Raw genomic sequence first — 23,058 nt, 5'->3', positions numbered from 1 at the left:
TCTTTATTGAATGTTAAAAATGCTTTGTGCTAAAAATATGCAGTGCACATGTAAATTCAGTTTACTAAATTTTCAGATTACTTTAACTGTCTTTACTCATCAAGACTAATCCATATTTATTTTTTAGCAAGACAAAGCTTTTTTAATGCCTGAAGCATCTTAATTTAATGCTGCCAAAGAGATTTTGTCCTGGGTAACAGAACTTTCTGATAGTATTTAGCTCCCCCATTTTGTGAATAGTTATCAATTCTTTTAGTGTGTATCAAAGTAAGGCAGTAATTACTGCTTTCATTTATCTCTTCATTTAAGCTTATTTTTCAGTTTTAGGGAAATCCTTTGTAACATTGTGTCCGGTGTGACACTTGGACCGTCTTTGCAGGTGCAAAGACGTTAAAAATTTGAGTTATGTGGCTTACCTGATTTTAAAGACTTGGAGCTCTGAAGCAGAATTTGTGATATAAACTACATTATACAATTATTAATTTTATACATAAATGAAAGTGAAGTTACCTAACATGCAATAAATCATACAAAATACAGAATATCTGTCTTAACAAATTTTGATTTAATGTCATATAAAATTTTATACATAACCCCAGAAATTTCATAAATACCTAAGCATATATTTTCTGCAATTTTTAAATTTTGCAACATTTTTGTAAGACTACAAAAAGTAAAACAGTCACATTGCACTTTATAGAAATGTAGTTAGCTTAAAGGCCTTCCAAAATAGAAAAATATGTACGCCAGTTAAATACTTTCAGCATACACATTCTATCTTTTACCAGTAAATGTGACTTACATTTATATAAAGTGCAATGCTGTCTTTTCTATTAAAGTAAAAGTATTTATACCAAAATCATGTACCACAGTAATTTAAAAGATATAGCAAAACAGGAAATAGCTCAATGATTAACATATTTAAGTGTTATTTAGCTCCCTTGATTACTTACTTTACCGAGTAATTCTCCCAATGTGACATCTTCATGATTGAGAACCCATTTCTTATCCTATAGAAAAAAAGTAAAGAAGAATTTTCAGTCTGTGCAAGTATGTATGATTTTCTATAAGATACATTTCACTAATAGAAGCATTGTATTCAGACTGCTCAATCAAAAACATACCAGGAAGTTTTAAATCTAAACTGTTATATAACGTTTTAGAAGGTTTGCTATACAATAAAATATTGAAATATACCACATAGAAAATTTCTATCAGAAGATTAAGCCTACAACAAGACAGTTATGTATGCAGATAGAACACTATGCAAATTTTCATACAAGCCTTGGAAATCATACCTAGCACCTGTTTTTAACAAGTCTAAATCAGGTAAGATACCTGAGTCAAAATGAGATAAAACTTCATTTTAGTATATGAAATATAACATGAAATGTAACATGAAATGGTAGAATAAAAAAACCACCATTTTTCTTCTCAATGCACTTGAAGAAGAACAGATTTTTCTACATATTAAGAAGACATATTTGTGTCTCTTCTGTGGTAGTTTGAAATACCACAGGCAACTACTTGAAAAGACAACGTAACAAATGCCAGTTAAAGTATTTGTCGAGTGCTGATGAGCAACAGTACAAATACTCTGCAACAGCCTGAAGACATATAAAAAACAATTACAAATGTCTTCCTACACATATTTAATAAATACTTAGCTAAAATGTATGATATTTGAAGTCTTACCCATATTTACTGTTTTCCCATTTTATTTCTCTGTTAGCACCTCATCTACTTATCACCTCACAAACAGTATTACCGCTCCTCACGTTGGCAGTAAGGCTCTAAACATTCCTTCTTACTAACAAAAAAGGCAAATATCTAAACAAGTGTATGCCAACTTATTAAATCATTTCTCATTAAAACTCACACAAAACCTAGCCAAACATCTGGCTTTGAATTACACTTAATACATCAGATTACCAGGTTTTCTGGACCATGGAGTGGTCCAGAAGAAGGTTCATATATAGGATCATATACAGGTTCATATACAGGATCACTATATAACCCTGACCAGAAGACAGGATGTACATCACAGTGTTAGCGATCTACACAGCAGCTAACTGGAGTGAGCCCAGGCCTGTGCTCTCCTGCACAGCTCCCTTGTCTGCAGGAGGAACTCCACCACTTCTCTGCAATGGTGCCCACAAGCAGCTCCCGCTGTGTACTAGCAACCATAGCACCAGCACGGCCCTTTATCTACAAGTGTTCCAAGATGTCCTTTCTTTTTACCAGTACAAATAATGAACAGAGTTGCTTCCTTGTAAGAAGATCCTCTTATAGCTCGAATAACCAAAATGTGAGAATCTCTACTACAGGCGCGGATTGATCAGCATGCTGCATGTGGACTAGTGGCCCATTCAGTGCTATGCCACCTGGGGCTCCCACTGTCTAAAGGGGTGCAAGATTGTCTATATTACTCTCTCCTTACAGTGTTAGCTGTAACAGACAGTATTTTAACTTATATCTTCCAGACTCTGAGTGCTTTTCCTACTGGAATCATTAACAGCACCTCCTCGTGCAAAACAGGATCTTTGCGATGCATTGTCCTGGGTTTAGCAGTAGCAGTCATTTTTCTCCTTGGTAGCTGGTGCAGTGCTGTGTTTTGACTTTCAGGCTGGGAACAGAGCTGATAACAATGATGTTTTGGTTTGGCCAAGGACTTTGTGAGCCTCATGTTCTGCCAGGGAGGAGGGGAAGCTTGGAGGAAGCAGAGACAGAACACCTGACCCAAACTGACCAAAGAGGTATTCCATACCACAGCATGTCATGCCCTGGATGCAACTGAGAGTTATCCGGAAGGGCTATGTGGACGGCACGATTGTAGGAGGTATCGGTTGGTGCTTGGTCGGGCTGGGGGGGGGGGGGAGGCAGTTATGGGTCGGCAGGTGGTGAGGTGTTATTTTCTCTTCCCTTGTTATTTCCTTTATCATTACTATTATTGATAGTAGCAGTAGTGATTTGTGTTATACCTTAGCTACTGGACTGTTCTTATCTCAACCCGTGGGAGTTGCATTCTTTTCGATTCTCCTCTCTGTCCGTCCGGGAGTAGGGGAAGGGCAAGAAGTGGGGGGGAGAGTGAGTGAAAGCTGTCTGGGTGGGTTTGAACCACGACATGCGTGTAAATGCCTGATGTCAGGGAATGAAGAAAAGGGAGCCAGACTGTGAATGGTGCTTAGAAACAGGGCAAGACGTAATGGGCACAAACTAATGCCCATTATTTAAACCAGGAAATTAATTCTGATCATGAGGAATTTACTGTGAGGGTGGTCAAACACCAAACAAGTTACCCAGAATGATTTGAGAGTCTTCATCTCAAATCAAAAGGCAATCAAAACACAACTGGGAAACCCACAGTAGCTGAACCTGCCTGAGCAGGGAGATTGGAGGACAGAATCTCAAGAACACCCGTCCAACCTAAATAAGCCTGTAATTTGAAGACAGAGGAAAACTTTCTGTGTGTAAATAGTCCATTGAATCCTAGAATGGTCAGTGTTAGATGGGACCTTTAAAGAGAATCTAGACCAACACCCCTGCCATGGGCAGGGACACCTTTCTCTAGATAAGGTTGCTCAAAGCCCCACCCAACTTGATCTTGAACACCTCCAAGGATGGGGTATGCACCCCTTATCTGGGTATTCTGTTCCAGGGTCTTACCACCCTCACAATAAATAATTTCTTTCTTGTACTTAACCTGAATCTACCCTCTACCAGTTTAAAATAATTGCCCTTTGTCCTGTCATTAGAGGCCGTAGCAAAAAGAGTCTCTACGTCTTTGTTGTAAGTCAACTTTAAATACTAAAAGGCTGCATGCATGTCTCTCCAGAGCTTTTCCTTCTCCAAGCTGAACAACCCCAGCTATGTTAGCCTCTCTTCACAGCAGAGGTGTTCCACTCTGATAACTTTTTGTGCCCCTCTGGACGCATTCTAATGGTCCGTATCTTTCTTGTATGTGGATCTCGGACAACACAACCAGTGAATTCTGCTGTCAACTCCTAAGGAAGGTGAAGGCTTGTACTGACTGGTGGCTCCCTCTTTATGCAAGGAGGAAATTATTCATCAGATAAGCCAGAGATGTTCTGGGCAACTGAAAGAATTAAACAAGTATAGAAGATTTAAGCTGCACTAGCTGGGAAGGTGGCTACTCATTTGTATCCTCCACATTTTTTGACTGACAGCAGAGAAAAAAAAAAAGCAGCATGTGTGTGGGGTGTCATTACTATGGTGACTTCTGTGGGGTTTTTTCTTTTTACATATAATGTCACATAATCACAAAGACCACTGCTCCTGTAAGCTGTGCTCAGTGTCCACATTCTAGAGACTTTCTGAATGCCTCTGTTCACCCATACTTCTAGCATGCAACTCCTGTCAGCCCCATCACATGAATTTCTATGCCATGCCACCATGCTGTGATGGGATCCATACTCTGCCACTCCTACTCCTCTTGTGAGGAAATACCCTACCAACATAGACTCATAGAACAGTTTGGGTTGAATGGGATCTTCAGCATCAAATGATCTTTCTCCTACAGGCAAGATTCTTGATTAAAACTATTGCCTCACTGATCAGATCATAAGTAATGTATTTCTTTAATCTCCTCCTTTTGATTTTACTAAAAATCATATATGGTCTATTCACTGAAGATTTTCTAGATTTATTTTATTTTCTGATTGGATGCCTCATCCAGAAGTTGTTACAGTACAGATAGCAAGTGTCATCAAAGTGCACACTTTAGCAGTAAAATGCAAGTTTAAGAAAACAATTTGCAAGTAAAGCTGTAAAGAAAAAAATTCACAAAAATGATTACTTGGAGGTACTAGCATAATGGGTTTATCATTCAGATGCAAATGCAAAAGCAAAAAGTTATACAATTAAAATGCAGTGGATTTTTTGCTGTTTAATTCCAATGATACAGTACTTCAGTGAATGACTTTTTGAAAATATTAAAAACATAGCATTTCAAAGGCTTGTTTATGGAGAAAAAATCTGATGCATAGCCCTTCAGAGGGCTAATCAAAGCAAATGGCAGCATAAACTGGAACCAAGCAATCTGTGGAAGGATTTGTTATCATTTGTTATTTTTATCAGTACATTAATCATTACCTGTACTTTTTAATGAAAACTTTCAGTCATTTACTATACCAGTATAACACGTTCATTACGTTATCATGGTTCTGCCAGAGCTTTCACAATCAAAGGCTTGTTCAAAGTTTGATCATCTTTGTAACTGAAGTTCCTGTTGTTGGTTTAGAAAAAATCTTTAATGATCAGTATATGCAAATTACGTAGCCCTGCTATTATCAGTTTCACAAGGTATCAGCAGGTGAATATTCACCTCAATGGTACATAAATGGAGAGTTTGCTTTTTATGAGATCTTCTTATGAATAGAAATCCTGAATTAAGTTTGTAGGTATATAAACTACATCTTAAATTCAAAAGACTTATCATATGTCTCACTCCTGTGGCTACACGCCTGAGCCAGCAGACTGAAAAGGAGGCAGGTGCTGCTTCAATGATCATTTCTGCTCCCAGATGGAATCTCTTCAGAACTGCTCTTTCAGTACTCATCAGACATCACCTGCACAGACCTCAAAAGCAGACAGCTCCAGAAAATGATGCAACCCTTAGCATGTTATACTCTTTTTGATTGCACCTCTCATCATTTGTTTAGTCTTTTAACTTATGCATTTATAATGGAACCTGACACCGGCAGTATTTGCCAGATGATCCGCCATGAGATTAGCAGAAGGTATATACTTTGACACAATTAACAGAACAGAAACTGTAACCCAGAACTTTTTCCTTTTCTTCCTTTTTCCTTTCCTTTCCTTCCTTCCCTTTCTTTCCTTTTTCCTTTCCTTTTTCCTTTCCCTCTTTCTTTCTTCCTATCTATCTCATTTCCTTCCCCTCATCCATAAGCTTTTGTGTCATACTTCCCCCTCCTGGTTTCCCTCTCTCAGATTTAGTGAAAGTCTTAAAGACTATGAATACAGTATTTATTTCTTTTTTCCCACTGGGAAGTATCAAAACACAATCCTCCTTCCCCTGCATCTTACATAGCCTTGTCTGAGTGTTAATATTGAGCTTCTGGATAAAAAGATGGCAGCTTTCATACTGCATTGTATTTTTCTATTTGCAAAGTAAAATGGTTCACTTGAGGTACCTTCACCTGAGATACTCAGGTGCTGCAGGCATAGGAATTACACACTGTAACTCCTATGCAGACAGAATTGCCTAAGCCCTAGCATTAGCTAAGCCTGAATATTCTCCTAAGCCTGTAATTTCCTCCTAAGGTACACGACTCCTCATGCTGTGAAAACAGAGGATGGAAACCTAACACAGAGTTTTGTGTTCTGTGACGGTAAGGAAGCACTTCCAGTTACGGTCCCTAAGTCCATTTCTGAATTCAATTCTGAAGCTGCAGTTAGTCCCTCTGTCCCACAGCACTAGTAAAGTTAAAGAAAGCATTTCAAGTGAAATATTAAGTTAAAAAGGCAGCACGCATTGCAATTTTATCTAGTATCTTCAGGCACCTGTGGAGTACTACAACACCAAACTGTATCAAAGCAGTTTCTTAAACAGATAGTAAGAAAGAATCTAAAAGAAGATATGTTGTCACCTACATCATACCAGTGTATAATTCTGGCACTTGTCCAAAACCAAACTCATCCGTCAAGAAACAAACCCGATTTTCTAACTTGCAGTGTGTTACATATCCCTTTAAATACTGTTTCAAAACAAAGTGTCACTGGTTCAGATTTATCTTTAATTAATAAACAGTATTGCAGGGTGGACACTAACAAAAGATTCTTTCTACAAGTATGTTGCCTCACTAATTGTGTTCGAATTGCACTGAGTTGAATAGGTCATCATTCAATATTTTTGATAGCTGCCAGTAATTAAATAAATCCTTTAAGCACACAAAGGGATGGAGGCATACTAGCTTATCATTAAAAAAAGTCAGAAATAAAGTCATGAGTCTTTTCCTGTCAGATCATAAATTTCATGATCTTCTGGAGGTGCTCAATTCTGATTGGGAATAAAAAGTAAATATTTCTCCGGTTGTTAAATTACTCTACAGACTAATCACGCATACAAAAGATACTGAAAGTTAGAAATGTGACAGAAAAATGTAAGATAAAAAATAATCTTTAGTGTAGGTATAGATAAACAGACACTGTAGTGCCCATCAATTTAAGCCACAGAAATTTTCTTTTCAATTGAGCTGCTTCTACAAACAGAGCAAATCCACCATGTTTCCATATCTAATCATAAACTAATCTGAATGAGAGAGGACAGAACTCCGAAGACTATTAATGCACTCCTATTCCTCCCAGAAGAAACCTGCTTAGCCACCTTCTTGTAAGACCACTATAAATCTCTCTTTAACTCATGCTTGTTCAGATTTTTCTATTGTTAATATTGGGCCACAGAATATAAAAGCACTTCAGACTAATCCAGTTACAGAATTTAGTGCTTGAGGATGCTTGTTTTTTATGTTAATAATAGATCTTATTTCCAAATGGAATCGAGAAATACAGGACTTTACCACATTCTACTTTATTTATGTCCTATGGTTTTCCCCATAAGGGGAAAGTGAATTATATGACTGCCAAACTTCTTAGCCAAGCACAGGAACCAATGTGGCTCCGCTCAGACAGAGCTCCAGCACCGCTTGGCAGATAACCCTTTATCAGACGTGAGCTATTTGGCAAAAGCAGGGGTTTGAGATTCTCTGTGGAAGTATATCGTGGAAATTACAAGATACCTAAATGACAGGAAGGAACCGCCTCAAGGTGGACTTTCACTTTCCTCTTGACAGGGAAGTAAAGATGAGCAGGAACCCTACTGAGACCACTCTAGGCAGAGATACTCTTTCTTTCCTGGCTGGGAAAGGCATCACTCTTCTGAAGCCACATCCTCACACCTATTTTGTTTAATGGTGTTACTTTTCCTTGCTTATTCACCCTCCTGATTTCCTGAGCAGCAGAGCAACAGTGTGTTGTGAGGACTGGCTGCTCCCTGGAGCCATGGGGGACCCCTGAGGCTCACTCACACCACTGCCACCAGCAAGGGTTAGGCTGGGTGGACAGCCCCAAGTTCAGATGAGCCACGTCCTTGGTGAAAAAGCAGGTATGGGGCCAAGCCAGGAGGACAGCCTGTGAGTCGGGCTCAGGGTGAAGGCCAGTGAGGGGAACCAGAGTCAGACAGCCCATGACTGGTGGGCATGTTCATAGCGACAACGGAGTGCCAGGCTCAGTCCAGAAGCAATCTGGGCACCAAGGGCCAGGGCCTGATGAATGGGGTGCATGAGCAGGCACAAGGCTGCAAGGCAGCAGGAGCTGGGGCTCAGGTGAGCAGCAGAGCCTCAGCCAAAAGTGGCTCCCACAGGACAGGGTCTGGCTCTGCCTCAGACCTTCACCCAGCTGAGGGTGGAAGGAACAATCGTCAGTTGGATTATCCTGTTGGTGCTAAGCCCCATCCAGGATAGGGGACGCTCTCAAGACCCTTACTGTTTACATGAAGTACTCTGAAATGGTACTTTTTCAAATTAAAAATGAGCATTAATGTGATTACATACTAAGCATCTTTAAAACAGACATTTAGGGAATTAGATATGAATTTATGAACCTCAGCTTAAACATTTGTCTTTAAAATCTTACCATTTTTAATAGGAGAGAGAAAAGGGGATTAAAAGAAAATGCCACCTGTGCTTACATTCAGTTTCAGAGTGTCATCAAACAAAACCAAGATTCTTACCCAGAAGGCAAAGCAAGATTTGTGAAACAGGAAGAGTGAGGAAACCCTGATAAGGTTCCATCACAGTATGAATAAATAAGAACTCAATGTTATCATCACTTTATTTACTTATTTCATGCTGTCACATTATTTACTCTAGCTACTTCAGACCACATTAAAATAATAAAGCTGGATGCCATCATGCTAATGAAGGCAGTATCTGCAGCAAATTCTGCCACCACTTTTAACAGTAGGAGTAATAAAAGCAAAAAAGGCTAAAGACCTCTAGAAACTGGAAACCTTAAGCTGACTTGGAGAATCCCAAAATGGCTTAACCAAGAGGAAAACATAAGGCTTCCTAACCTAAGAATCTACTTGAACACAGCATGGAGAATTTAGCAAAAGCCTAAATATTCCTCCCTTTTCCCTCACCCCAGTAAATTAATCATTAATAGTACTCTAAAAAAAATAAAAATAGAATTATAGTGTCAGCCTCTCACAAATACTGTCCATAAGCATGCATTATGCTCATTTCTCCATGCTGTAAACAGAAAAAAATGCATTCAGAAAAATATTTTGGAAAGCAATATTTGCTCTCCTTCTTCCAAATGACATAGAAAATATCAATACTATGAATTACTGCAGCTAAGAGATTTTTCTACAAGAAAAACAGAAAGAAAAAGTCAATATTTCATTTTCAGTATTAATGATAATTAGAGCAAGACTTCTTAACGGATAAGAAAATAATAATCATAGATAAATTTTTATCACATTTAGACACCACTTAACAGAACTTGATGAACCAGAGGAAAAAAAGAAAGTGAGTAACAATTGTGTACATGTGGCTAAGGCCTAAAAATGTGGAAATGAGAAATTATTTTCTTAGAGAAGTACTATTTTTGACACCACTTATGCCAGTATATCTAATGTGCATATCAATTTCATGAATCATAACCTATGTGTTTCAAGTCCTTCAGATTAAGTACAGAAATAAAGGTAGCTAGTGGAAAAGATTTTTCATAAGAACAAGTTCTATAAAAGGGATTTTAAAAAAACCCTGTGGACAACTTCTTTAAAACTGTTTCAGAATAAAGATTCATGAGCTGCAAAAATTGTTATAGAAGCTGTTTTGCATTATTATCAGCACTGTATTAAGCAACACTGATAAAACTCAATGTGAGCTGTAAAATAGTACAAACAGGTTTACCTCCTTGGAAAAAAGCACTATTTCGTCTTACCTCTTATTCTTACATAAAAAAAAACAAACTGTGTAGTTCAACCTTTCTGCTAAACCAAATTCTAAGTCACCATAAATCTAGAGGGTAGAATTGAGATTTGCAAAAGCTACTACCCAGTGTATAAACTGCAGAAGTGACAGCTTGACTGCACAGCTTTTCTTTGAGCATTCTTTCTTGAAGATCAATAGATAAAATTACTGTAGAAGTCAACATGCAAACCCAGTTTTCTTCAGTTTTTTAGTTGAAGGATGTGCAATATTTCCTTAAATTTATACTCTCTTATTCATCAAAGGACTAGAAAGATGCTAAGGATCTTTCAGGAAAAAATACAGGAAATAAAAAATAATAAGAAAAAAAACCTTGAGAAGGAACTAGACATAGAATGTGAAATCCTTAAGCATAGGAAAAGGAAAGTCAAGTTTACATCAAAACCATTATATTTCAAACACATTAAAGAAACTTATAGCATTCCTTTCTACCTAATACAGAAAATCCAGCCCCCAAACCGAAGTACTCTGAATCACCTGTTAATCAAATATATACAGAGAAATTATCTGCACTTTATCAGATAATGCCCTCCAAAATAGTGAGAATCTTCCATATGCCCAACAGCAAACAAAACTGTGTGATAACACAGTTTCCCATTTAAACATTCCTTATGATTTAAAAAGAGAGGAATGCAAAGAGCCTGGCTCCATCCTTTTCGCACCATCCCTGCAGGTGCACCCTTTAAAAGTGTTATCTTCCAATTTTATTCTAAACCTGATCACAGAAAGAAATAACACACAGACAAGGCTGAATCAGAAACATTCAGTAGTGCAGATTTTCAATGTTATGGTCTTTAAAACAAAGCTACAGAAAACTTTGATCACTGGATATAAATCCACTTTGTTACTCTTTGTTCAGGTAGCCTTATGTGCCTCTGCTATTATAACATATTTTTAAGGGATTTTTTGAGAAAAAAGTACTCTGAGTTTTAAAAGTAGTCAAGATACCTGAAATTATACACACAATTGGTTTAGCACCTTGTTAGCATAATGAGAAAATTACTCTCCTTCTTACGTTTTCTCATTAGGATGCAATATCTTGAAAGTACAGACCAGCATTATGAAAGATGTATTCTTATTGTTACCTGACAGAAAAATTACAACACTCTCTGCTAAAAAGCCTTAAAAGGAAATCCTGTAACACATCTATGTTCAGTGGAAATAGGAACACAACTGAAATCCATCTCTAGTATTAAGACATGAAACTCTGCTATCAAATACCAATAGCTGCAGCCTTCTCTTCAGATTCCAGAATTAAACTTAAAACCTACTAAAACTCTGGCTAAATTATCCTAAAAAAAAAAAAAATTACCAATTTTCTTGACATATGAATCAAAAGCCTTCTGCATGATCATCGTAATACTGAATGGCAAATAAGTGGCAAAAGATTCATTTTGTGCTTATGCAATAGATACAGTCATTTTCTGTAAGTACATCTTTTACTTTTAAATCCTCAATTCGCACTGTGGTTTCAATCTTCTTAGAGAAAAGATATATTTTAACATTTAAAAATGCATGTATCAGACTTCATGAGAATTAGAGCTTTGGGCCAAAAATCAACACACATTGACCATAACCACCAGGTGCTTCTCAGCATTGCTACAAGCCTGGTCAGATGCATGGGTACCACACCTGTAATTCACAGATGGATCCCCTTTGGAGCGACAAACCTAGCATAGGTAAAACTGCAATAACTGAATTGCTCACTGCTACAGCCTGCTTCTTCCTTTCCAGCTGAGATTTCTGCTCCCTGAAGAGCTGTCCTCAGATCAAACAAACGCAAGGTGATATTCCCAAAAGGCACACCATTAGTGCAGTTGTTTCCTGTCACAAGATGAGAATTTCTAACTGAGTGATGGGATGACTTTGTGATAAACTTGGAAGTCTCTTTGGTAAGTCTCTTTGATTCAGTGAACTTCAGCTTGTTTTTCAAAATAAAGCAAAACCAAACCAAACACCCATAAAGCCAACCAGATCGGTCAGGCAGGATTTGCCCTTTAAGAAGCCATGCTGGCTGTCACCAACCACCTCATTGTTTTCATGTGCCTCAGCATGCTTTCCAGGAGAATCTGCTTCAAAATTTTGCCAGGTACAAAGGTGAGACTGACTGGTGTGTAGTTTCCTGGGTCTTCCCTTTTTCCTTTCTTGAAAATGAGGGCTGTATTTCCCTTTTCCTAGTCACTGGGAACTTCACCTGACTGCCATGATTTTTCAAATATATCATCTTCTAGGATCTTGGATCATTTTCAAAGGATCCAAAGACTAGGACTTCATTGGCACTAGCGATCTTGACAATAGCAGATCTGTAAAGTGCAATGGTGCTGAGGAACTGAAATGTGCATCTGGGGGAAAAACACTATTTCAAACCAGACGTCTCCAGCTTCTGAAGACCCAGCAGCCTCCCATAAGCGGATGTGCACGTTCCATTTTATTTTCAGCTGAGTGTTTGAATCCTCAGAGAGTGCTCAACAATGGAAGCAAAGCATCCTAAGTGGCATGGGCAGATTTGTTTCAAAAGCGTATTTCTGATCCAAGTGAAAATATGAATGTACATATATCCAAATAAACATGGCATTCCTTATTTCTTTGATGATTCCCTTTTCTAGTAGTTAAACTGAAGCATATTCACAACATAAAACAGATTTCTTACTTGTAGAAAAATGTATTTTAGAAAATTTTAAAACCTTCTCAAAATGATGTCAAGGATGTTAGAAACTTAAAATCTATTTAATGTGGTTAAAATAGCATTTATTTTAATAATGTCTTTGGGTGTGTGCTGAAGTTATTCAGTGGCTTTACATACCAGTCATCTCATCAATAATCAACTGAAGAACCTAACATACATTTTTTCTAGAAGATTATAAATAAATATGAGAGACTTTTTCATTAAAGAAATCACTTGCAGATATGTTTTGAATACCTTCAGGTTTTCTAATTTAAATTCTATTATTACAGTATCATTAAAATCCCAAGCAGACAGATTTGGTCTATGTGAAATGGGACGTGGGAGAAGCCTTTTGTGACATAATTAAGATTGCTCCTTTCAAGGGCAACATCACAGAAGGTGAACACTAATCCACTAATATGGTAAAGAAGGATGAATGACAGGGAATCAAGGAATGCAAAAGCAAACTACAAAGCATACGTTTTTTTCTGTGAAGTTCTGTCATATTTAACTTTCATTTTCTAAGTAGGCTGTTACAGAGACAAAAATTTGCATAAAAAAGATTAAAGACTGCACAAAATGTCAAAGACTGCTTTGCAGCTATAGTACAAACAAAGAAAACAGTCTTGAAGATCTTTGCAGATGTCAAATGAATTTTAAGGAAATGATCAAAAATATTCTGGTAATAGCATATGATGCCTAAAATACCCACAACACTAAGTGTCAGAGTGCACATGGTATTTCTGAATGCAATATAAAATGTCTCCACTTGCCCATATAAAAGCCAGAGCTCCATGCAAATTCAAAAAGGAAAGGTCACAACACTCTTTGTCTTAGTTCTGAACTTTTTCCAACAACTAGTTTTTATCAGATGGGAAAGCTAAAATCATCATAATATCATAGCTCAGACCAAAAGGTATTACAAAACAAAATGATTTAGTTGGGTTTTTTTGTTTGCTTTGTTTTTTGTTGTTGTTGTTTTTTGGTGTGTTTTTTGGTTGGTTGGTTGTTTTTTGGTGTTTTTGTTGCTGTTGTTGTTTGGGGGTTTTTTTTGTTTTGTTTAACAACAGCTGCTGTAAAGCAATTTAAACCATCCAGCTAACACCCTTTCAATACTGTCTTCCTTGGTTCAAGTTACTAGTTATGAAGCAGTAGGTACACAATACACTGGTTTTAGCTTACACAAAATATAAGCACATATTAGACACTCGGATCGTATTTCATATCTTCTTGAAAGCCTATATACAATATATAAAATATATAAATTACATAATGCATTACCAAAAAGCTATAAAGTTTCCTGTCACGCAATACTCTTCTCAATAGTAGCAGTCAGTATTACCATGGACACCCTTTTCATTACTTTGTATAACCTATCAGAAAGAAAACTGAAATGCTCATTAACCCTAATGGAAATACTTCTGCACATTAAGACTGATGAACACCAGCATTAAATAACTCATATGAAACAAATAAATGGAGCCTGTGTGACTGGATTTTATGGATTAGTTTCAGCACTTCAGGAAACCTGAATAGCCAAAAGTACTTGCACTGCAGCTCAAATCTACTACCAACCGGTCATAAAACTAGCATGATTCTAGAGGAAGTACTAGTATTTCCACCAATTTTAGTTAAGACTAACTCAACAAGCATAGAGAGCAGAAATCCCACTTCATTTTCCCCCTAAAAATAAAAATAATAAAAAAGGCAACAAAACAAAACAAAATTCAAAATCACACACACACACACACACACACACACAAAACCCAACAAAAACCAAACCAACAAAAACCCAAACAAACCAAAACTAAAAACTGTGACAGTACAAAACCCTGTCGTAAAAGTTGTTCTCCATCCCTTTGTAAGGAGATCATGACACAATGTAGTGGTATGGGTTCAAGCCCTGGAAAGACCAACCACACAGTCATACATGTCTGCATGGTTATCACTGAGGTATTCACACGATCTGTTTGTACATTTATATCTCAAAGGCCATGATATCAAGTACAGTCATGGAGAAATGATCACAAAATTGATTTGGGACCATATTTCTTCATAGCATAGGTACTGGAAAAATTCTTTGCCAATAGACAGTTACATACAACTGTGCATAAATTAAAACTTGACTTTATAAAAAAAAATTATAGCAAAACAAGAACAAAATGTCAGGAATACTGAGACTCCTTGTCTTCCAAGGGAATAACAGAGAATGAAGAGATGATGTTTTCCAGATGATGTTTTCCTATTTGACCTTAACAGAGAATAACTAAGTTCTGATATCATTTAGTATGCACTACAGTTTTACATTTGCTAAAACAGGCCTGCTCTCACAGTAACAGGAAACAGAAAAGTCCTTAAAAATTTAAGCGACTATTGTATTAGAGAAGACAAAAATTTGCAAATAGGTACAAAAAGACATTTTTAGTTTGACAGCCCTTTATTTTTAGCTTAAACAGTTAGTACCAAATTACAACTTATTCATGCATCAAAAATAACGTCTGATATTTTCTCATACATTCCACAATGAATTTAAGCAATATTTTACATTCAATAAGGTGCCAAGTTGGTAATCACCAAGACATTAGCCAAAAATGTATATTTACAAAGCCCCATTCTTTAAATTTTAAAATCATATAATTTGGTAAGCATAGGTAAGTGTTAAAAAACCCCACAATTTTGAGAACGGAATATACTTTAATTTTTTAGGATTTTTAAGGAAAATTGACTAGAATATTGGGGTAGGAAACTAACTCTGAAATATAAATTGTTATGCTTCCTGAAATTCTGTATACACAGAAGATGCTTTACACATGCTTGAAACCAGTCTTAAAAAAAATAAAATCAAGAACAAATGGCTTACTCGTAGTTAAAATGCAAAGATTTAAGTGGAAAAAAGTTTGCTTATGAATGAAACATCAATTAAGTAGATATTAACTGCAAAACTAGTGGAGGAAGGCAAGGAATCTCTTAAGGTTTCTAAACAGTGATATGCTTTAATATTTTCATCCCTTTAATTTCCCTTCTGAAAGACTTTCTGCAATAGCTTACTGATTAAACACGGACTTTTTATTTCAAACTTGCAGTGATGCTGGAATGACAGTACCTTTCTCTGTGTCTGTATAACTTATTTCTGACACATAAAATAGAGACATAAGACTTGCTATAACTTCCAAATTTTATGAGAACTTTACCAGTTAAAGAACTCCATTTTATCAAAAAAATTTCTTCATCATAACTTTATGGGCAATGAACTACTACTTTCAATTACTCGGAAATTAAATCCAAATGGAAAACAAAAAACAAAAATAGGAGGATATTTTGTCACATGCTGAATGCCACTCTTTCAAGATAGTAAAGACTTACTACAAGAATTGGGATGGAGCATTATTTTAAAGAAATATGTTGCATGGAGAAGAGAAGGTTGAAAAGCTCAGTCACAAAATGAGCAAGAACTGAAATACCTTCTGAGAAGTTTTAGAGTGAGGTGTCCCTGCCCATGGCAGGGGGGTTGGAACTTGATGATCTTAAGGTCCTTTCCAACCCTAACTATTCTATGATTCTAAGTTGCACAGAAACATTATTTAAATAACAATACAAACATCCTCTCCAAATCCTTTTCAATTAAACAGTTTTTGGAATGTATGCATTACCTTAACAACAGGATTCAGCAGAACAACACCTGATTTCTTTGTAATAACTTGCTTTGTTGTGTAATGATGTTCTATGAGCTGAGGAATAGTTGGAAATCCAGTTCCTTCAAAACGATACTGATTCTGTATGAAGGTAAAAGGAAATAATTGTTTCTCTACAAGCAATGTTTTGAACAAGAAACTGCAAAAGTGCATGACAAAGCTTCCCTCAGTAGTAACAAAATAAAAAAATAATTGCTTTTACAAAACTAGATTTTTTTATCTACTTAATAGCATTTCAACTGAATTAAATGGAATGATAGTTAAGATGATAAATTAGTAAATGCAAAATTACTGCACCACTCATTTAAGGCAATGTGATAAAACAGCTACTTATTTAAACTCGTAATTTAAATACTTAGGACAGTTAAAGCCCTGACAGAGTGAAAAAAAAAATATTCTAAACTACAAAAAAACCCACCAACTTCCTAATTACTTGAAGTTCTAGGAATAACAGATAACAAACTAAAAACTAAACATCTGGCAATAAAATAAACAGGAGATGAGTAACACTATCTAACTTTGATCTTACTGCATTTACAATGTTTGATAAGATTAATAAATCCCTAGCACAGAGCACAAGATGCATGATTAGTCTTTAATAAGCAGTATAGACCAGAAGGGGCTACAGCAGCAAAAAAAAAAAAAAAAGGGCAGGTTATGCACAGAATTCACAGAGAAGTTGGGCAAGACAGAATTCCCTCCCTCACTTCATAGATTTATTTATTTTTTTTATATATAATTAAACACAATGGAAACAGTTAAATCCTTACTAGTTTCTTAGAAGCATGTAACATTATCTTAGCAAAGACTGCTATGACATAACTTTTTCAGGTTTTAAGGAGAAAAATAGAAATTGTCATTGCTTATCTTAGCCCACACTCTTGAAGGGGAAAAAAATAGCAAAGAAGTATGTATTTCATTCTCCTGAATGTCTGACTAAGATCACTAACATCTGGATATAGCAGAGACTCAAGAAACAACAGCTGACTTGAATGACAACAGTGAATTTTAGTGCTTAAAGCTGAACGCTAAAGTCATTTATCACACACATAGTTATATTAACATTAAATTTCAAAATAATAAAGAGAGAACACTTTTGGACACCAAGTTTGGTCTCCATATGGGGACTTGTCAGTGATCCAAGAGGGTGATTTGACTGGTCGCAGAGACCTGATTCCACTCAGCATACCAATGCTAACAAAGAAATCCCTTGCACTAAGCTCTCCTCAAACTTCCCTACCAAAATGCTCATGAGTACAATCCCTCTTGTTATGTGACTGTAACAATCCCACCATATAAACACTTTTTAGAGCCTAATAAGCTTTACTTTTTCTACAATTAATGCTCTTTTTTTTTCTTTTTGCCACAATAAATGCACCAAATTCATCACATGGGAGTACATAAGGAGTCCTGAATTTCCTTAAGAAAAAGGTTTTAACTTCTGTAATTGTCAAGGAAATCTGACACAAATGCATCCCAAGAGCAGACGAACATAATGTCCTATAACTAAACTTAAAAGCAGAAAAACGGAGTGACCTGATGATGTTTAGACCATCCAAGCTATGCAATATTAAACAGCATTGGTCTTACATTTCAAATGTCATTCCTAAGAGAAAGCAGTGAAATTATGGAAATAAAGACAGCTTTTTTTTTTGGTGGAAAATTCTAATATAAAAATGAGTCACCTTAGAGGCCAGCCTCAAAGTAATACTTATTAAACAAAATATTTTAACTGACAAGGAAGCCCAATGTACATTTCTATGAAGATCTACTTGTCATGTATTTTACGCAAAACTGTTCCGGCCACACCAAGTATATAATGTGCATTTATTTCTGTGGTGTCTGGATCAAAGAGATCCAAGCACCTTGTAAGACTGTGTGTCTAGGTACAGGTAATTTAATTGCTCCTATTTTTTCATTCCGCATCCTGCCATGTCAAAATGCTTTCAGGATATAAAATCTAAATAAAATCAACCCTGACTTTGTGTAAAGTTTCACTTCTATAAGGAAAACTCTAGGTGAAATTAATTAAAACTCCAGCTGAACCAGGTTAGGGTTGGGGTTAGGGCTCATAATGATTGATATATAATTGGCTTCTGTAAGCAGAGCCTCCCAACTTCTGCAAATTTTTAAAAATATCACTGCCTCTCATTAAAAAAATAAAATAAAATCGAACAGGTACACAATATTGACTTCATACAGGCATGCTGCATCAGCTGGGGATTTTGACAAGTAAATCCCCCTTTGTAAATCTCATTATATGATTAAATTTGTGTTTTTTTTCCTGTATGTGGGAGACTTTATTGTAAGAGACTGAAATATGTTTTGGCAGCATTACTGAATCAAAATTGAGAATGATTTGCTGATATGTCATACTTCAAGAACTTCTAGTAACGTTATAAGAACTGTCATATTTTGAATGTTTGAAATTCTGTAAAGCAAACAATACATTAAAAAACACAAGTAATGCATTAAGAAGAGTAAGAAGAAATACACTGCATAAAGGCATATAAAAATTAAAATACTGTTTAAAACAGACAATTTTTCTTAAGTTAGAGCAACAAGGAAATAAATTCTAATCCTTAGAAGCATATGAGCTGTGCAACTTCCACAAGTTTTTGTTATACTGAACAATAGCCATAGGGCTAAAAAGAACAGAAGCATCTCTAATGTAACAGTTCCAATTCCCAGCCACACAGAAATCAACACAGATCTTTCCCCTCTGTGCATGTTTGCAATTTTCAATTGAATCTTTACAGTCTGAATTAAAAGTAGCGTAATAAGTACCAATTAAGAAAATGGGTTTTAAAATAAACGCACCTGCATAAATTAGTACTAACAAATTCTGGATTTCAAAACATTTACAGAAATATCTTGACTTTTCAAAGTAACATAAAAGATGTTAGATAACCTCATACTTCATAATTTTAATTTGTTTCCCAAAATTATCTTTCCTCTCCCCTGATTTCAGCACTGATGAAAATGTTTCCAAGGGCTTTCATATTTTCATATAAAGGCTAAAGCCATTTGCCATAGTAAATTATGCAAAGGTTACAATGGTTAGCTGAAACTATAAATTTCCTAACATTTAAAATATCCAGTACTATGTCAGAGACGTACATCAGCATATTGTATGATAAAGTGTCTCCGTTGTCCATCTGAAAACACAGAAAGGACATATTCACCAGGTTTCCCGTGGCTCTCTCGCACCAAGAAGTCTCCTTGCTGTTTTAACAGCTCCTGGGCTTCTATTCTTGGAATTGCACCATGATACCAGTCTTGCTCTGCCAGCGGTTTCTCAGTGGTTGAAATTACATCAAAGAACTTTGGAAAAATATTGAAGAAAAATATTACTCTGACAGCTTATTTTTAGTTTACTTTTACATGAAAAGCATGATAAACAAAAATTTCTACTTCTGCATCTAAATTATGTATTTGTCAACAAACAAAATCAAGGCTCTTACATTTACAAAAATGACATAGTGATCACCTTATTTTAATCACCTAAAAAAATAACATATAAAAAGCAAAAGATTATGGAAACCTCAATAAAACTATTTAATATTTTTCATTTGCTTCCATTTTTCCAGAGTCATTCTAACCAACTCTTTCTCAAACACCTCAAGTATTATTAATAATAATTCAAAATGAACCATTTCTTTTTAAAGACAGAAACTTCTCAAATATAAAAACATAAGAAATTGATTTATACAAAGCATTTGAATTGAATTTGAATAAATTTCACCAATTTATTTACCAACTGCATCCCAAATTAGTTAATAGCTCTACTAGATATTTTTCCTAGCATTTACGCTGTAACACAGAATATGCATCTGAGTGTACTGGCTATAAATGGGAGTTAATGAGTTCTAACCACCAATTTAACATATTAATTCTAACATGCTTACATTGTTTAGGAAACTGAGGAACACTTAGTATTTCGGTCAGTGAACACTTCAGATTTATTTGTTATGGCTAGACAGAAAAGCCCTTACTTAAGCTCTACGTCAGTCAAAATCGTTAGTGCCAGCACTCATAGAAATTCACACCACCAGACTAGTAAAACTGAACAAAATAACAGTGCATTCTGTATCAGGAGTTCAACAGGCATGCCAATGTGTCCCAGGCAAGCCTGCTGAGCTGCATTTTAGATAACAGTAGGAAGACCCACACCTCAATTATGCAGAAACAGATACAAAGAAAGCATACAGTTCTGAATTAACCTCTCCTACTGCTTGGCCCTGATGAAAAACATCCCTTCTGAGTGGAGGGAAATGCCCTCATATACTTCATCATGCTAGTACTGTCCTCTTTACTTATTCTGACCCCCAATTCTCTCTCCCTATTTAACAAACCATTGAAATACCATTCTTTTTTCCAACAATAAAACGAAGCAGCCCCCAGCTGCTACCCTTATTCGAGAAAAAAACTGAACAAACAGCAGTGCATTATTTCTAACTCCAAAAAATGACACATTATTCCTGTACTTATGCTGTCAATGAAAAGAAATTAATAATGGGAATGACATTTTATTAAACTAATGGTGCAGTATTTCCACATATATTCTGAGCTCAGACTTTGTATACTTCATTATTTTTTATGTTTAAGCAAGCAAAACATTCTGTGAGGACATTTTTGGCCCCAGTGTAAAAGAGGGGCACAGATATATATATATAAGAAAAAAAACAACAGTTTAGGTTGATAAGTTATAAAAACATAGAATCATAGAAACTTAGAATAGTTAGGGTTGGAAAGGACCTAAAGATCACCAAGTTCCAACCCCTCTGCCACAGGCAGGAACACCTCACACTAAACCATGTCACTCAAGGCTCTGTCCAACGCGGCCCTGAACACCGCAAGGGACGAAGTATTCACAGCTTCCTTGGGCTATCTGTTTCATTGCTTCACTACCCTCACAGTAAAGAACTAATTCCTTATACCTACCCTGAATTTCCTCTGTTTAAGTTTGAACCCATTAACCCTTGTCCTATCGCTACACTCGCCGATGATGAGTCCCTCCCCAGCATCCTTATAGGCCCCCTTCAGATACTGGAAGGCTGCTATGAGGTCTCCACACAGCCTTCTCTTCTCCAGGTTGAACAGCCCCAACTTTCTCAGCCGATCATATGGGAGGTGCTCCAGTCCCCTGATCATCCTCATGGCCCTCCTCTGGTCTTCCTCCAACAGTTCCATGTCCTTCTTATGTTGAGGACACCAGAACTGCACACAATACTCCAAGTGAGGTCTCACGAGAGCAGAATAAAGGGGCAGGATCACCGCCTTCGACCTGCTGGTCATGCTCCTTTTGATGCAGCCCAGGATACGGCTGGCTTTCTGGGCTGTGAGCGCACACTGAAGCCGGCTCATGTTGAGTTTCTCATCAACCAAAACCCCAAATCCTTCTCTGCAGGTCTGCTCTGAATCTCTTCTCTGCCCAACCTGTAGCTGTGCCTGGGATTGCTCTAACCCAGGTGTTGAGATAACTCTCTATGGAATATCCTACCTTTTGCCTCCATATACCTGGCTCATTCATACATGCTAATATACCATATGAAACCAACATTAATTGCACCTATTAGCCTATAAATAACAGAAAAGTTATAAACAATAATACATGTCTGCACTAAGCTCAAATGCAGCAGTGGCAAAAAAACATAGGCAGTGGGGCAGATACTGGTATTCATGATGCTATTCATTCCGACTCTTCATACAGTTCCTTCATAGCACTGCACTACAGGTACGTGAAAGTTGCCCCTTTTCTTGTGTTTTCACTCCTGATTTCATTAAACTTGTGTCTCTTGCTATTACAGAAATACTAGCAAGAATTTTGCCCACAAAAAGCACATGAATTACTAGCCTTGCTTTTCAAACTACATTTTTTCCTTATATTACCCTTTACCTTCACATTCTGACAGTACAAAAATAATTTAAGTAACAGGTGAAATCCTGGCTGCTTTTGGAAGTGCGGTTTCTCTATGACTATGAAAAAACCCTGTTTTCTCTAACTACACATAAAACCCAGCTTCTCCCACCAATTAAATATGGGATGGTGTTTTAGAATAGCACTGTTTTTAAACCAAGATATGGCTCTACTTCTGAAAGTTTCAATACACATAATATGAAAACAGCTAGTCCACATCACATTTTTTCTTACTCTGCTTCAAGATCTTTTTTGGTCTTGATCTATTAAAAAAATAAATAAATTCTTTTACATATGTTAAAATTATTTTATATGACACCTTCAATAATCACTTTGTATACTTTGTTGATTGATAGTAAGTTTTAAGTACCAGCTTACACATTTAGCAATAAGCACAGTGACGTAACTGTCAGCATGAAAAAGCCTAGCAGCTGACCACATTAGGAGCTAAGTACTAATCTGCAAAGTAAGTTTTAGCTGTATATGCATGGTTAGCTTTTCTAACACACAACAAATTGCTGAATCAAAACATGGCAAAACTGAAAATTGGTTAGTTTATATATCTGACTCTGAAAAGTATTTAAGTGACAACTAATCAAGAGCACAGTTGTCATTCAGATTTTACTTTCTGCCTCAAATGACCCAATTCAGATCTTACTTCTCCCAAACATATTCCAAGGTTTCAGCAGTCCTACCCACCATGTATATACACCCAGGTTTTCACCAACTTTCATGGAATTAACAGTG

The 23,058-nt window shown here is 36.4% G+C and overlaps 1 protein-coding gene across 1 annotated transcript in view; it reads right to left on the bottom strand.

The window, feature by feature from the left end:
- LOC133215435 (tyrosine-protein kinase Fer) overlaps nt 1-23,058 on the bottom strand; it is a gene marked incomplete at its 5' end in the record, with an annotated part of 102,527 nt that overhangs the window by 54,847 nt on the left and 24,622 nt on the right. The window contains 3 exons of the mRNA XM_061359463.1: nt 954-1,010; nt 16,350-16,472; nt 19,512-19,715. Coding sequence (XP_061215447.1) covers nt 954-1,010; nt 16,350-16,472; nt 19,512-19,715 — 384 coding nt within the window. The remainder of the gene's footprint in view (nt 1-953; nt 1,011-16,349; nt 16,473-19,511; nt 19,716-23,058) is intronic.

Source organism: Neopsephotus bourkii, unplaced genomic scaffold, assembly GCF_033783945.1.
Source record: "Neopsephotus bourkii isolate Nb327-2 ecotype Australia unplaced genomic scaffold, CSIRO-AGI_Nbou_v1 NB_984, whole genome shotgun sequence".
Lineage (NCBI taxonomy): Eukaryota > Metazoa > Chordata > Aves > Psittaciformes > Psittacidae > Neopsephotus > Neopsephotus bourkii.
The sequence above is the reverse complement of the archived record's forward strand: the minus strand, read 5'-3'. Positions and strand labels throughout refer to the sequence as shown.